The sequence below is a fragment of the Polyodon spathula genome, chromosome 18, assembly GCF_017654505.1.
Source record: "Polyodon spathula isolate WHYD16114869_AA chromosome 18, ASM1765450v1, whole genome shotgun sequence".
Taxonomy (NCBI): domain Eukaryota; kingdom Metazoa; phylum Chordata; class Actinopteri; order Acipenseriformes; family Polyodontidae; genus Polyodon; species Polyodon spathula.
This window is the reverse complement of record NC_054551.1, coordinates 925,122-942,347: the sequence shown is the minus strand read 5'-3', so window position 1 is coordinate 942,347 and position 17,226 is coordinate 925,122. Positions and strand designations below refer to the sequence as shown.

Sequence of the window (17,226 nt, the reverse complement as noted above, 5' to 3'; positions counted from 1 at the left end):
CTTGCAATCGCACAAATGTCAAAATTGAATGGTAAATGTTCTAATAGTAAAGGGATTACACCAAAAACAAAACCCAAAAACCAAAAATAATAATAATTCCCCTTTGCTGATGAGATAGTTGATTCGCTGTGAAACACCGACTGTTGGCTGAATGGTCAGTCTGGAGATTTAAAGGTCTTGATAACGACTCCAGAGAGCACTTCAGAAAGGGAAGCATTAATCAAGCTGGAGTAATGAAGCTGGGCGATTGTTTGCTTAATCTTGTGCGGACAGATACTCTAAGCAATCAACTGCTGCAGAGACAGAGGCTGTAATATTTCTCTGGGACGCATCTTCTAGTCTAGACTGTATCCCAATAGATCATATGACTGAAGACAGAGCTAATCTATTCATTAATCTAACTCTTTTTCAAAAAGGTCTGTGAGGTAAAACAGACAGTCAGAAAAGCAAATTGATGCAGAATCCTTCAGTATAAATGTCTAATTATTGAGTTAGAGAGAGCGAATATGATAGCGAGTGAGAGAATGAGTGAGTGAGTGAATGAATATGAGAGTGAGTGATTGTGTGTGAGTGAGAGAGTGACAGATTTAGTATGAGAGTAGGTGCGAGAGTGAGTGAGTATGAGAGTGAGTGAAAGAGTGTGATAGAGTGACTGTGTATGAGTTAGAGAGTGACATAGTATGAGAGTGAGTGAGTGACAGAGTGAGTATGAGAGTGAGTGATTGTGTATGCGAGTGAGTGAGAGAGTGAGTGAGTGACAGAGTGAGTATGAGAGTGAGTGATTGTGTATGCGAGTGAGTGATAGAGTGAGTGAGTGACAGAGTGAGTATGAGAGTGAGTGATTGTGTATGAGAGTGAGTGAGAGAGTGACAGATTGAGTATGTGAGTGAGAGAGTGAGTGAGTATAAGAGTGAGTGAGTGAGTGAGTGAGTATGTGAGTGAGTGAGACAGAGAGTGAGTATGAGAGTGAGTGAGAGAGTGACAGATTGAGTATGTGAGTGAGTATGTGAGTGAGTGAGTATGTAAGAGAGTGAGTATGTAAGAGAGTGAGTAAGTGAGTGTCAATTATGGTATTATTTTTTAAACATTTCCATAAACATTTTCAGTGGGAACTGCAGAATAATTTATTCATGCTATCAGCAATACAGTATCATCAAAGTCAAAGAAGATTATTTGTATCCAGTGTACTGTAATTCCAGTTCAGTTTAATCTGAATACGCACATGCACAAGATCATCCAAAAGCATGAGCTATTGATCATCAGTAATAGAAATACCATAAAGCTGAGGGTTTACTACACACATATTTAAATTAATAAAAGGAGGAAAAAATAGCAAATGCAAAATAATTATACAACCAGTCCTCCAAATCTTTTTGGTCTGTTAGTTTCAGTCTTACAGTGAATCATGAGCTCCTGCACGCCTGTCAAACGATGACATTTCCTCACAAAAAAAATATGAATTACAATATGATGGGACATGACAGCTAGAATAATTCAGGGTCTTGCTAAGGGTCACACTTTGGTAAAGCAGGACGAAGCCTGCGTGATCCTTGCAGAATTTATTTATTTTTATTGCAGATTCCTTCTATGATCAATGCATCTCCTTTTCTTCCCGTATCATGCCTGTATAGTTTTGATTCATGCACTTGCCAGTAGCGTGATTATTATTTGATAAACCTGAACGCCACATACACTGCCTGATTATTGCACTTAACATTAGCTTGATGGGCAGGACCTAAGTATCGCCGGCTCTGATTGCGTGCAGCCGGTCACCATTAAAAGTAGCACCGATCTGTCAAACCCCAGGCTGTGTGAGCCGGAGAGGTTAGCGTGCGGAGAATGGAGCACAAGTAGGGTTCGCAAGAACCTGTCAAGTACGTGTTGCATTTCAGAGGGCATGAAAACACCTTGTTTTATTGTGTTGCGTTGCGGGGCATAGCTAAAGCTGGCTCTTATTATTTGTGTTGTGCCACGTGAGGGCTAGCAGTAGTATTGCAATAGCGAGCTGTGTGCCCGATATTATTATTATTATTATTATTATTATTATTATTATTATTATTATTATTATTATTATTTCTCTTTAAATTAAATGTGACGTTCGCTGATTACATGAAGTGTGCATGCGTAGAATTTTGAAATGTATTGCAGTTTAAATAATGCGTGGCTAAGGACACATATTCGTAAAGACTTTTGCGATCTGCACCTGCTGGTGTGTTACCATATACCCTGTAGATCAGTAGCATACTACTGAAAATAACTTTCTGGGGAGGGGTGGAGGTTGGGTGGAATACAGTGACATAATGATCCTGTGGTGTTAATTGACTGTCTACCCTCTGTAGCTCGCTAAATTCGAGCTGGTGCTCTAGTTTAGCTCTAGTTTAATATGCTTCGTTTATTTATAACTGATTAAATTAAGGTTATATACCATCGCACTCCTTCATAGTTCGACCTCGATAAGCAATAGGACCTTGCACTAGGAGAATAACTGCAGTGCCTTGCAGTGCTGTGACGTGCTGTTGAGCTATGTGATGCTCCTGCTCGTGTGTAAACCAGGGAGCCACGTTTCGTTGTGTACAGTAACTACACTGAGTATGTGTACTCAGCACAGTGTCTGGAAACGCAAGTGTGAGATCACTAATTATTCCTTTACCAGATATTTCTCAAATCTGACTGCTTGTGTGTGTATGAAAGACGCCAAGAATGAAAATAATATTTTACAGCGATTTCTAGTAATCTACAACCCCCCTCAGTTAGCAGCACAGAAACAGTTTGTGTGAAATAAAACTTGAAGCAGCACTTTTTTTTTTAAATAGTAATTGCAGGGTGGTGTGTGTACACTCTTTGCAAATGCAACTCAGTAGTTTTAAAAAGTATTGCCTTCTCCCTTCCTCCAGAGGGAGCAGACGGAGGACTGATGGCAGAAATGCTAAACTGCACTATAGATTACCTTGTTCCTCTGAGTCAACTGTGACTCAGGAGCGACGCAGTATTTAGAAACACCGCGTTCGTTTTTTTCTCATTTACATACTAAATAAGCTCTTGATTTATTACCGCACTGCGTTGGCTGGGTTCATCTAGGAGGAGATCAGTCCAACAAACGTTTGTTTTGATAGTACATCAAACAGTGGCTTAGGTTAATTGCCTTATTCTAATTGCAGCCTGTTTCTCTAGTGTACTCGAGTCGGGCGCATTTCTAATCCAGCCGCACCTACTGAACACATTGAATCTGTGTTTTAAAACTAAACTCCCACGTACAAGTACAGCTGAAGGTGTAATGTGGTGAGCCGGACAGACCCGGACACGTGCCTCTGGTCAGCAGCAGGTTTTTGGAGAGGCTTGTTGATCAGTCGGCTCTAATGTGTGCTCTGTAAAGAATACACCCTGTGCTGTTCAGATTTGTTCTGGACGTCTTGTGCTGCACAGTTCAATCCTCCTGTGATCTGAGCCATGTGGCCTTTGGCTTGTGTTTAGATGCCAGCTGTTTGTGTTGGGGAGAGAGAGACTTGCTAACTCTGTCCTGTGCAATAAACAGCCTTTACAAAACACCCTTGTTAACTGTCTGCAGTGTCGCAGGGGTAAGACATGAACATGTCGATATTTCTGTTAGCTTCAGCGTGAATGTGTTTTACTGTATTTTACTCACAGTGGACAGTGGATTTGAAGCACAATGTGCATTGAAATTATGCTCTCGGTTCAGTCAGAGGGCTGACAAAACAGTCCTCTTCATGGTCTGAAGTGCTTTCATGTGTATTTTCGTGATTATTTTTGTAAACAGGGGATTGTGAGTCTGCCCACTACAGTTATGTTACGCACAAGTCTTATTGTATCCTCCTTTTCTTTCCACAAAAACTTCAAAGCAGAATTGCATTTTCAAGGCTAGCTGCAGACGAGCTGCTTGTAGCTGTGCAACCCCTTCAGCGCCACTTGCAATCCATTTTTAATGCCAACATGTTTTTACAGAGATAGAACTTTGCTAAAGTTTGTTCGTGACTTTGACCTGATGTGCAAAAAACACTAAATTCTAGCTTCCAGTGGTTCACAATTGCTACAGAGGTTGGTGTTTGTCCTGGTAGAATAATAATGGATTTAGATTGAGTTTGATAGGTGCAGATGGAAACCAGGATGAAAAGTAATTCTAAAACGTGTGTGTGCAGGTCTGCCCGGGTCCATGCCATGCTGCCCTCCTCATGGATGCCATTACGTTCAGGAGCGACACTGTGCTGTCAGACATCCACCTGCTCCAGCCCAACACCCAGCACCTCATGGTGAGGCTGAACGCGGTCGGACAGCCAGGTACCGAGCGACATGCCTCCCACACTGCACCGGGGAAGGAAACAAGACTCTTTCACTTTCACCCATTCCACGTTTCACTAGGAGCTTGATTAGCCCTGTGTGTTGTTCACAAGCTCAGGTGTGTCTTATTCAACTCCTAGTAAAACCAGGAATGGATCAAACTGCTGTGCAATGGGAGCCTTATTTCCATCCGTGCTACACTGAGTGCTACAGACGGTAAAGGGGTATTCAGGAATGGGGTATGGTCTCTGACGTGTTGCATTAGAAGTGAGATGTACAGTCTCTGTGCCGGCTCTGAGAGGGGGAGTTCTTTATCAGTTTAGATTAGAAGTGAGATGTGCAGTCTCTGTGCCGGCTGTGAGAGGAGGGGTTCTTTATCAGTTTAGATTAGAAGTGAGATGTGCAGTCTCTGTGCCGGCTGTGAGAGGAGGGGTTCTTTATCAGTTTAGATTAGAAGTGAGATGTGCAGTCTCTGTGCCGGCTGTGAGAGGAGGGGTTCTTTATCAGTTTAGATTAGAAGTGAGATGTGCAGTCTCTGTGCCGGCTCTGAGAGGAGGGGTTCTTTATCAGTTTAGATTAGAAGTGAGATGTGCAGTCTCTGTGCCGGCTGTGAGAGGAGGGGTTCTTTATCAGTTTAGATTAGAAGTGAGATGTGCAGTCTCTGTGCCGGCTGTGAGAGGAGGGGTTCTTTATCAGTTTAGATTAGAAGTGAGATGTGCAGTCTCTGTGCCGGCTGTGAGAGGAGGGGTTCTTTATCAGTTTAGATTAGAAGTGAGATGTGCAGTCTCTGTGACGGCTGTGAGAGGAGGGGTTCTTTATCAGTTTAGATTAGAAGTGAGATGTGCAGTCTCTGTGCCGGCTGTGAGAGGAGGGGTTCTTTATCAGTTTAGATTAGAAGTGAGATGTGCAGTCTCTGTGCCGGCTGTGAGAGGAGGGGTTCTTTATCAGTTTAGATTAGAAGTGAGATGTGCAGTCTCTGTGACGGCTGTGAGAGGAGGGGTTCTTTATCAGTTTAGATTAGAAGTGAGATGTGCAGTCTCGGCTCTGAGAGAAGTGTGTAGATGTGACGGCTGTGAGAGGAGGGGTTCTTTATCAGTTTAGATTAGAAGTGAGATGTGCAGTCTCTGTGACGGCTGTGAGAGGAGGGGTTCTTTATCAGTTTAGATTAGAAGTGAGATGTGCAGTCTCTGTGACGGCTGTGAGAGGAGGGGTTCTTTATCAGTTTAGATTAGAAGTGAGATGTGCAGTCTCTGTGCCGGCTGTGAGAGGAGGGGTTCTTTATCAGTTTAGATTAGAAGTGAGATGTGCAGTCTCTGTGCCGGCTGTGAGAGGAGGGGTTCTTTATCAGTTTAGATTAGAAGTGAGATGTGCAGTCTCTGTGCCGGCTGTGAGAGGAGGGGTTCTTTATCAGTTTAGATTAGAAGTGAGATGTGCAGTCTCTGTGCCGGCTGTGAGAGGAGGGGTTCTTTATCAGTTTAGATTAGAAGTGAGATGTGCAGTCTCTGTGACGGCTGTGAGAGGAGGGGTTCTTTATCAGTTTAGATTAGAAGTGAGATGTGCAGTCTCTGTGCCGGCTGTGAGAGGAGGGGTTCTTTATCAGTTTAGATTAGAAGTGAGATGTGCAGTCTCTGTGCCGGCTGTGAGAGGAGGGGTTCTTTATCAGTTTAGATTAGAAGTGAGATGTGCAGTCTCTGTGCCGGCTGTGAGAGGAGGGGTTCTTTATCAGTTTAGATTAGAAGTGAGATGTGCAGTCTCTGTGCCGGCTGTGAGAGGAGGGGTTCTTTATCAGTTTAGATTAGAAGTGAGATGTGCAGTCTCTGTGACGGCTGTGAGAGGAGGGGTTCTTTATCAGTTTAGATTAGAAGTGAGATGTGCAGTCTCTGTGCCGGCTGTGAGAGGAGGGGTTCTTTATCAGTTTAGATTAGAAGTGAGATGTGCAGTCTCTGTGCCGGCTGTGAGAGGAGGGGTTCTTTATCAGTTTAGATTAGAAGTGAGATGTGCAGTCTCTGTGCCGGCTGTGAGAGGAGGGGTTCTTTATCAGTTTAGATTAGAAGTGAGATGTGCAGTCTCTGTGCTGGCTCTGAGAGGGGTTTCTTTTCATTTCGGTCTTGACAGGATCAAGGTTGGTGAATCTTGCTTCTGATTTTACCGTTCTGTTTCCAGTTTTTGTATCGCAGTTCAAGATTCTGTGGGATAGTGAGCAACTGGACTGCAGTGAGTCTCCCCCTCCATCATACACTGATCAGCCACCTCCAGAAAACACTGCAGACTGTGGATTACCCGAGCAGGAGAGAGAGGGGGTGAGAGAGAGAGAGAGTGTGTGAGACACAGAGAGAGAGAGTGTGTGAGACACACAGAGAGAGAGTGTGTGAGACACAGAGAGAGATAGTGTGTGAGACACAGAGAGAGATAGTGTGTGAGACACACAGAGAGAGAGATAGTGTGTGAGACACAGAGAGAGATAGTGTGTGAGACACAGAGAGAGATAGTGTGTGAGACACAGAGAGAGATAGTGTGTGAGACACAGAGAGAGATAGTGTGTGAGACACAGAGAGAGATAGTGTGTGAGACACACAGAGAGAGAGATAGTGTGTGAGACACAGAGAGAGAGAGTGTGTGAGACACAGAGAGAGAGAGATAGTGTGTGAGACACAGAGAGAGAGAGTGTGTGAGACACAGAGAGAGAGAGAGAGTGTGTGAGACACAGAGAGAGTGTGTGAGACACAGAGAGAGAGAGAGTGTGTGAGACACAGAGAGAGAGAGAGAGAGTGTGAGACACAGAGAGAGAGAGCGAGTGTGTGAGACACAGAGAGAGAGAGAGAGTGTGTGAGACACAGAGAGAGTGTGTGAGACACAGACAGAGATAGTGTGTGAGACTGGTGTGGTACAGATTTGGAGTGAATGGCTTGAGAATCTAGCAGAGTGATTTTAGTTTTTGTTTGCTCGTTTGAATGCCCATGTAATGTGAATCTTAGCTGATAATCAAGAATTTAAAATGTCTTTCCCACCCTAGGTGGACGAGGAGAATGAGGAGGAGGAAGGGGAGGATGGATGGCGGCGGTCCGGGAGTCTGGAGCTTCTGCTGGACGAGGATGGAGATCTGGACGTGGTCAGAAGGCCGAGGGGGGGAGACGCCCTTGGGAGGGACAGGATCTATCCCATAATCCTGAGCAAAGGGGAGGAGGCAGCCAGCGACAGGGACGAGCTGGAAGAGAGTGACCGCAGTGTCATCAAGATCGGTCAGTGCAGATTGGATAGTCAGCACAGTCTTTTTCAATGCAGATATACTTTTTAATGGCATGGCATGCATGTGTCCTGTTCTGTAAACATTGTGACATTAGAAAGCTAGGATTGAAGGCTGACCTGGCATCACTAGGTTGTATAGATGCTTTTGAACATGCATCTTTATTACCTTGCAGAACATACGATGGCCACTCCACTAGAAGATGTTGGGAAGCAGGTCAGTGTGTGTGTGCTGTTTGTTTGTTTGCTTGCCTCGCTGTGCTGAGCTCTCAGCAGCGTTTGCTTCCTGTCCCGCAGGTTTGGCGAGGAGCTTTTCTCATGGCTGACTTCATCTTGTCTCACCGGGACCTGTTCCAGGGCTGCACCGTGCTGGAGCTGGGAGCCGGCACGGGGGTTACCAGCATCATCATGGCGACGGTTGCCAAGAAGGTCTACTGCACAGGTACGGGAGCCTGCGATGCACTGTGTGCTGTGTGCAACATTCAGAGGCACGACTGTGAAGGCCCCTTTATAATTGCACACGTAGGCTGGGTTCGAATCCAGTGCAGAATGCAGCGAAACCTGAATTAACAGGCATTCTTCTTCTGGCATTCGCTTGTCTTGGAAAGAAACATCTTGCTGTTTGATTTACTTGCTGGTAAGAGCAGGGGGACAGTGTGTCGCTTACCTTTGCTTCATTGCAGACAGAACTGCATTTGCATAAACATTAAAAAAAAAGGGCATGGCAACAATGTGGACTGGACCGCCAGGCCAGCTGAATATGAGAACCAGAGTGTGTGTGCCACCAGATTTAAAGACTGTCAAGGAAAAGCCATGCGTTCGTCTATCAGCCCACGTAATCTTTGTAAATATCTAGCCTTTTGTTGTTTTTGTGTTTTTTTTTTTCAGATGTTGGTCAAGACTTGCTGAGCATGTGCGAGAGAAACGTGGCTTTAAACAAGCATATCCTGGAGTCAGCAGGTAGGATGTAGTTTGAGATCCACCTTTAGAAGGTACAATAGGAACACATGTATGTTCAGTGGCTCTTGCAATGCTTCACAATGCATCTTTCTCAGTATGTTGCAGACTGAAGAAGATCTCCACCATTGGTCTATTTTATGGGAGGCGATGTTGCGCTACATTTAAAATACATATCTCTCTCTCTCTCTCCGTTCGTTTACGGACGATCTAGTCTTAACAATACGTGTGACCTTGTACTATGAATGTTAAAACAGTTTGTTTTTTTTTTTTCTCTGCTTAGTAGTTGATTTTCATTGTTGTTCATATGAAGGGCTGAATTCTCCGTGGGTGTGTTGTCCACATGTGGGCCAGGTTGAGGGCAGGAACACGGGCACAGCCCTGACCTGGGGAGCCCTTCTGTGGGCAAGCAGTTCCCATCATGTCCAGCCAGGGTTTTGCAGCATGAGCCTCTGTCTTGCACTGGATAAAGCAAAGATCTATATATGACCGCTTAGGGAATGCAGAAAGCAGCGAGGCTCCTGTTTTCACGGTTTAAACCCTATTATAGATAGACCCGCATTTATTTCAGCTCATTTGATCCTAGTCACAATAGAAGGTGTTTAACTGTGATATTTTTTTAAACTAGGGTCCTCTGTTTGTCTTTCTGTTTAAACTTCCTAGATTCTGTATTTGCTATTTTTTTTAACAGATGGGGAAGTGAAAGTTTGTGAGCTGGACTGGATGAGAGATGATTTCTGCACTGGTAAGGAAAACTATTTTTTTAGACAGCTGTAATTACCGAGGGTAACTTCTATCCAGCGTTGTAACCAGAGTTGTCATTCTAGTCACACTGACGGTTCAGGCTGTAGCTGGCAGTATTTGTATGACTGCTTGGTATTTACTGTTCAACCTCCAAATCTATGCTACACGGCAAACCAACAGAGAAAATGAAGGAGTCTTTTGTACTTTACCAGAATTTGTAAGTGAGCATTAGTATTGATGATGCAAAAAAGCAAGCGAGGATGTGACCTCTGTGTCCTAGTGTTTTACACACAAAGTAATTTAAATCGTTAAATCTAGTTTGCATGGTGTACTTTGTGACGTGACTCTTAACATTTTCATTATTCATGATTTACGTGATAATGTATTTCTTATATACACAGGGGGCTAGTGGAATGGGTGAAAGGCTATGCAATAGGAGTCAGATTTCCATCCCTGTATTAGAGGTTTTACTGTATTGGGGAATGTGTACAAACCCTGGAAAGGACCCGGGAACACTGGTGTGGTATTGATTTGGAATAAATGGCTTGAGAATCTAGCCCTGCGATTTTGTTCACTTGTTTGAATGCCCATTAAATGCTAGCAGAAGTAGCTTTAATCCAGCATGAGCTTGACTGGCTATTTTCAGCATTCTTCAACTTCCAGCTCGCTGAGCTTTGACTTCATTACAGAACTCCAGAAATGAGACACTTTATTTTGCCTGCCGTGAGTACTGAGCTGTTGTGCGATGTTGTGTTTTGTTTTAGATCCAGAGGTGGAATTCAGCTGGACAGAAGACGAGGTGGCAGATCTACACGACAACACCACCGTGCTGATAGCAGCGGACGGTACATCTCTGCCTTGAAATCTTGAAAAAACACGCTGAAACCTCGTGAGACACTCGCTACGCACCGCGCTACACAAACACGCTGAAACCTCGTGAGACACTCGCTACGCACCGCGCTACACAAACAAGCTGAAACCTCGTGAGACACTCGCTACGCACCGCGCTACACAAACACGCTGAAACCTCGTGAGACACTCGCTACGCACCGCGCTACACAAACACGCTGAAACCTCGTGAGACACTCGCTACGCACCGCGCTACACAAACACGCTGAAACCTCGTGAGACACTCGCTACGCACCGCGCTACACAAACAAACACGCTGAAACCTCGTGAGACACTCGCTACGCACCGCGCTACACAAACACGCTGAAACCTCGTGAGACACTCGCGCACCGCGCACCGCGCTACACAAACACGCTGAAACCTCGTGAGACACTCGCTACGCACCGCGCTACACAAACACGCTGAAACCTCGTGAGACACTCGCTACGCACCGCGCTACACAAACACGCTGAAACCTCGTGAGACACTCGCTACGCACCGCGCTACACAAACACGCTGAAACCTCGTGAGACACTCGCTACGCACCGCGCTACACAAACACGCTGAAACCTCGTGAGACACTCGCTACGCACCGCGCTACACAAACACGCTGAAACCTCGTGAGACACTCGCTACGCACCGCGCTACACAAACACGCTGAAACCTCGTGAGACACTCGCTACGCACCGCGCTACACAAACAAGCTGAAACCTCGTGAGACACTCGCTACGCACCGCGCTACACAAACACGCTGAAACCTCGTGAGACACTCGCTACGCACCGCGCTACACAAACACGCTGAAACCTCGTGAGACACTCGCTACGCACCGCGCTACACAAACACGCTGAAACCTCGTGAGACACTCGCTACGCACCGCGCTACACAAACACGCTGAAACCTCGTGAGACACTCGCTACGCACCGCGCTACACAAACACGCTGAAACCTCGTGAGACACTCGCTACGCACCGCGCTACACAAACACGCTGAAACCTCGTGAGACACTCGCTACGCACCGCGCTACACTACGGAAACTGCCTTTTTTGTATAAATTGCCTTTTTGTGTTTTCAGTGTGCTACGACGACGACCTGACGGATGGCTTATTTAGGACTCTGTACAGAATCATGAGCAACTTGAGACACCCCTGCACTCTTTATTTTTCTATTGAGAAAAGGTAAGGGTCTCGACGAGACTGCCCTGCGCTGTGTGATGGATTGCTTGATCAACAGACTCGTCGATAGACTGAAGCTCTATACACTTCTCTGTGTATACACACTGTGTTCCTGAGTGAGTGTACCGGCATGCTGGTTTATACACGGGACTGAATTCACAAATCCTATTGCTCTAAACCGTCACTAGCACACCAGCACAATTTACAACTTGAATTCAATTCTTGAGGTATTAATTTCAAGTCGTGTAACTTCCAGTGCTAATCTGTGAGTCCCACCTTTGTGTCTTGGCTGTCTGTGCACATCTCTCATCTACGTGGATGTGACTCACGGCTAGTGTGGCAGTCTGTCCTTCCCCACCCCCCTTGTGCATTACACTTGCTAAGTCTGTATTGATGGCCTCTCCGTTTTCAGGCTGAACTTCACGCTGCAGCACATGGACGTGTCATGCGAGGCGTATGATCATTTCCGCTCCTGTCTGTCCGACTTGAAAAACATCACAGATGGCAAAAGGATCTTCACCCTAGAGCCTGTTCCGCTCTGCTTCCCACAGTTCCTCATCTATGAACGCATCAAACAGCTGGTGAGCGTCTGACCTTTCCAACCACCTGATCAGCTGTGGATCAGAATGCCAGCACCCTTAAACTCTGTGTGAATCCCACTGCTTAAGTTACAGTGCTACCTCTTTTTATAGATGTAGCAGGGAGCCATCGGTACGAGACTGTGCAATGTGTGTTCCATCCTATAATGAGAACTCGGGTTCCAGTAGAGTGGCATTATGGGACAAACAGGAGCCACGGCCCCTGTGCATTATAACATGTTCCGCTGCATAAAGGGACGCCTTTATATAAAGGGAACACAAAGATACTGGAGAGTGAATCTGAAAACGCCAGGCTTAGGAATCTTAGGCTGGCAGCATTAAGAAACGCAGGTCCGTTTGAAAAGAACTCTGATACATTATTCCCTTATCAGGCATTGATCTCAAAAGTCTTGGCTGAGCCTCCCCCACTGCGGATTATAGTGCCTGTAATCAAGATTCGTACAAGATTTTGAGTGCTTTTAAAAGAATCTGAATTTAAAAACACTGTTAACCCTTTTTGACACAAAGGGATGCAATGATCTGTATGGGATTTTGAAAACAATTTTTGCAACCTAGTTATTAATTGCTTTTAAAAATCATGCTGTTATATATAATGTTTGTATGCAGTCCTTTGCACTTTCGTTCTTTGCAGTAACTCGTTGTTCGTGATGATTCCACTAATTAGCCTTTGTGTTGCACAGCTAGTTATTGACAGAGCAGTGCCTGAAGATCTCACCGTCCTTCCCATTTTGTCTTTCTCTTTGCAGGAGCTGTGGAAAATCACTTCTTCACATCCTGATCAGATGAAAGCTACTCCAGCAGTGTGATGTCAAAGGGCAGCTGTGGGCAATTTGAGAGCCCCCTTGTGTGTTTGTTGTGCACTGATGGACTTTGAGTGCGATCTGTGTGTCAGAAGCATGTTCAAAAAAGACACTGAAGCCTAATGAAGGGAAGAAGTTCCTTCGTTATAAAAGGCCAGACGATATGTGATTTATTTTGTAGTGTGAGGGTTATTTTACTAAACTGCAAGCATATAGGTGTCATAAGACTTTACATTTTCAGGTATCTAACTGGCACAGTTTGAACGGCTCCTGTTGTTTCACAGTTTCACCCTCTCCATGTTTTGATAGGAGCTTGATTAGCCACAGTGTACAGGTAACAAGCTCAGGTGTGTCTTATTAAACTCATAGTAAAACCAGGAATGGATCGAACTGCTATGCAACAGGAGTTTTATTTCCATCCCAGATTACTATACACATGCACCTTTATTTGGAAGCACAGACAATGTATATGCAAGAATTGAAATGTATACACGGCTCCTTTCTAAAAATGAAAAGTTGTATTTTTATATGAAAAAATTACAAAGCAGATTTTACAAAATGAATGTAGTGTCATGAATTCTGGGCAATATTAGTTTTATTATTAGACGCTAAAGAGATGATTTATTGCAAATGATTTTAATTATAATTTTACAAAACAAACACTTTACACTTCTCTACTTGGAGCAAGAACAGAAGCTTGTGTCATTTTTTTTTTTTTCAAACCCCTGAAGGTCTGATTTGTGCTGCAGCGTTTGTGGGGCGGGTGTATTCGTGAGCTTACTGATATTTTTACAAACCTGTATGTTAATCCACGTTTTTGTGCTGCAACAGTTAATCTAAAAAAAGATACAAAACCTGCAAGGAGCTGCTCCAAGTAACATGAACCGAGGTACAAAGTCTATGTTGCTTTGAAATGAATGGGACTACATCTAGTTAAATAATGTACATCATCAAAACTGACTCGGTGCACCTCGACAACTGTTGGATGATGTTTTCTTTTTCGGGTGCAGAGGTATGGTCTAAAACACTAGGAACATTTAAAATAAAAAACGACTGGACCCTGTCCTACTAAATTAGACCCGCCTGGTAGGGGTAAATGCCTCTTCTCATTCCCAAAGTGTTCTTGTGTTCCAGTTATTTTATGCCTACTCTACAAAAATTCTACTGTGACAGCGTTTGATCCCCACTGGCCTCGACCCTGCCACTGATGTCTTTATATTGTGTGAGATTACTGCTGAAACTGTTTCCCTGAAATTTGTAACAATAGTTGTTTAATAAACCTCAGGTTTGTATTTGTGTTCTATAGCTACGCCTTTACCAAGTGAATAAAAACAAGTATTTTTTGTACAATTATATAAACTGCCAGTTTTACCATCATGTTGTTTTTAAATTCAAAATTAATTCTGATTGTTGGTTTCCAGTAATCCTGTGCATACAAATATAATAATCATAATTTACAGATTTAAAAAAAAAGAATTAAAAACTTTCTATGTTATTTTATTATTGTTCAAATATTATTTAAATTGATGTTCGTTTTGCATTTAAATCTAATTAAACTAAGAGACATACACACTTGGATTGAGTTTATTTTCTTGTTGTGTACATAGTTTTTTTTTTAAAGATAGGTAAGAAATAAACATGAAGCCAATGAAAGTCCAAAGATTACAGTCTCATTGGGTTACCCATATCCTGGGTCCCACTTCAACATGTGAATGCCATGCGGTTTTTATTTTATTTTCCCATGGGGGTTTTCCAAAGAACCACAGCTAGGTGGTTAATGCACCCCAGGTGATCCAATTCCCATCCCAGAACACAGCAGTGTCTCCATTCGGTGGGCCGTGTCTCGTAAGACAGGATGATCTTGGACCTGCAAAAAGCCCAAAATGAGATTGAAAAGCCCTTCCCTAGTTTGAGGTCCGCCTGCAAATAACACTAGAGGGCAGCATACACCAGCAAAAGTTTCTGTTCGCAAACATAGCCTCTGACCACTTGGTGCCACTTGTGAGAAAGCAAAATCAATACCTTCTAAGCCTGCTTTATAAAGAGAATATTAGGCTATGTAACGTAATGTATCATTACACCTTCGAATCCTGGAAAAATAAGTAGGATTTTTACCCGTACGTAAAAGGCGTATTTTTCCCATGGGGCGACCCCCCCCCAGGGGCGATCCTGCTGCGTCTCCAGCACTGTTTAGTACATACAGACTTCTTCATGTGTTGCATACAGACACCCTGCATAGTATGGCTGAGCTTGTGTAGATGGGGAGGCAGGCTGCGCACATACCCAAATTAGTGGGTTCCGAATGCTATTGAAAATGCTGCACTGCATATTGAAACTGCAGAAAGAGCTTGTGTGCAACCCTCAGATGTGCGAAACTGGCACCACAGTACTGGCTTGGGTCAGTCCTTCCCCAGTGGGTGCGCCAGGAGTAACAAGTGCCTTGTGTGTTTTGCTAGTGTAGCCTTGGCAGCGAGGATTTGAGATCCCCAGGGGGAGGCGATGGGAAAGCTGAGCCAAGACATCCATCCTGGGGCTGCCAGGGATACAGGGCTGCAGTGGCATTGGAACCATTTTTAAAGTGGGGGTGCTGAAAGCCATTAAACAAAATTGTAACCTTTGTATATGATAGAAGCCATGCAAAGCCAAGGGGTGCTGCCGCACCCCCAGCACCCTTAGTTCCAGCACCCTTGCAGGGCTGCTGCTTCCATTGAGACTCAGTGCAGAGTCGGAGTGAGACACATGTATACTCCCATAACGAGACTTTGCAATTGCAGCAAAAGAAAGCGTTGATCCTGAATGAAAAAAAAAAGCCCGTGCAGTTTAACTGGGTGTTGCATTGACCGTTTAGTTTTGATCATTTAAAAATCTGAAATGCAAAAATCTGGATATTGGCTCATCTGTGCGACTGGCTTAGCCCTCAATGCATTGGTCTGAGCTGACAAAAACTCAGAGGTGTGACAGGCGTTTCACTGCAGACATAATGTACTGTACTAATCCATAATTACTCCAACAATCACACTTACAAACCGCCCGTTTTGTTTATCTAACACTCACTGCTATGACACCATCCTCTGGCATGCAGCAGCGGCAGAACCTGCGTGTTTACATCACAGAGTATGCGGATGTGAATTTTCAAAGAGAGCAGAAGCGGTTTAAGGTTTTTTTTGTTTTGTTTTGTTTTAAAATCTTTTTACCATGTTTAATTCCTGTATTTGTATTTACGATCTGTTAAATTCCGCTCTGTTCCTTTAAAAAAAGAAGTTCGCTCTACTCACTGTTTGACCGAGCAGTACATGCTCTGCATTCCCATTGGCTAGAAATGGAAGGAAGGCAGGACCACAAACACCTTCAAAGACTAGATTTCATCGGTCTTTATTTAAATGAAAAGTAGCTGTGTCGCTGGCCGGCGTTTGGTTTGAAATTTAGAGGGACTTTGATCGCCTGCAGTACCACTAACAGAGAATAGTGCCCGGTCGTTCCTGACAACTGAAAGATACGGTGGGTTTTAAACGTTTCTTTACGCGATCACTGACACAGCATGCAGCTACCTAATGCATGCACGGGAATTATAAAGTATATAACCTGGCTGTGTTCTCCATGGCCGTTGACAGACACACTGCATTTTATTTCATTTAGCAAGAAATATGCTCGCTTGTATCCTGACAACAAGTGATGGACTTGAGGCCGAGCACTATAGCACTGCGCACGCAATGTTTCTGTCTGGTGACTACATGACACCAGTCTCGGTCATGCATGCTGCTGCTGACAATATGAATGTGTCTGTTTTCCTTTCCGCTCGTAGTGTGATAATACTGCTACGCGTAATGGTTAACGATGAACACATGGAAACGCTGGAGGAAATCGAAAGCAAGATCTGGTCAGAACCGGTTGGTTGCTGCGCTGTGTTGCACATTGTCATTAGTGGTGTGTTTGTGCATTGTGATCACTAGCACTGAACGCCGTTATATAACTTATAGATAGACTGGTTTTATTACAGTCGTGTTATCCAGTATCTTCCAGAAATGTGTTGTTGTTGTCGCTGTTATTAAGAATTGTTACGTTAAACGTTTTGCAGCTTCCATCTGGCACCATTCTGCCCCGCCTACGCGATTCCAGTGGAATACCGCTCGTTACAGATGCTTCCCAAGTCAAGAAACGCTCTTTTCCAAGAAACGTTTATTTCATTTTTGCATTGTTAGTGCTCAACTGATAATGAGTTTTTATGGTGTAAGAAACTTTTGATTTATTCCAGCCTCAGTCGAGTACAAAACGAGACGCCACGGATTAAATGAACAGGAACGGAAGAATTTGACCCGGGTCGTTTTCCAGAAATATGCAGGGTTATGTTTGCTTTTACAAGGACTCTTCACGAGGGGGGTTACAAACAAACACGTCTTGTTTTTTTTTTTTTTGTTTTTTTCAGGTTTTATCTGTACTTAGATATTGGAGTTTAAAAACTATTTACACAGGTGGATTATTATTATTATTATTATTATTACAACAACAACTACTACTACTACTATAAAAAAA

General features: G+C 44.0%; 1 protein-coding gene across 1 annotated transcript; it reads left to right on the top strand.

The window, feature by feature from the left end:
* Positions 1–1,768: 1,768 nt before the first annotated feature.
* mettl22 (methyltransferase like 22) lies at positions 1,769–13,433 on the top strand. Its single transcript, XM_041278478.1, has 12 exons — positions 1,769–1,874; positions 4,155–4,293; positions 6,457–6,593; positions 7,307–7,532; positions 7,713–7,753; positions 7,834–7,978; positions 8,425–8,496; positions 9,185–9,238; positions 10,002–10,082; positions 11,198–11,300; positions 11,710–11,878; positions 12,643–13,433. Exons 2-12 carry the CDS (start codon positions 4,188–4,190, stop codon positions 12,700–12,702), a joined length of 1,194 nt encoding a protein of 397 aa, XP_041134412.1. The 5' UTR covers positions 1,769–1,874; positions 4,155–4,187; the 3' UTR covers positions 12,703–13,433.
* Positions 13,434–17,226: the final 3,793 nt, after the last annotated feature.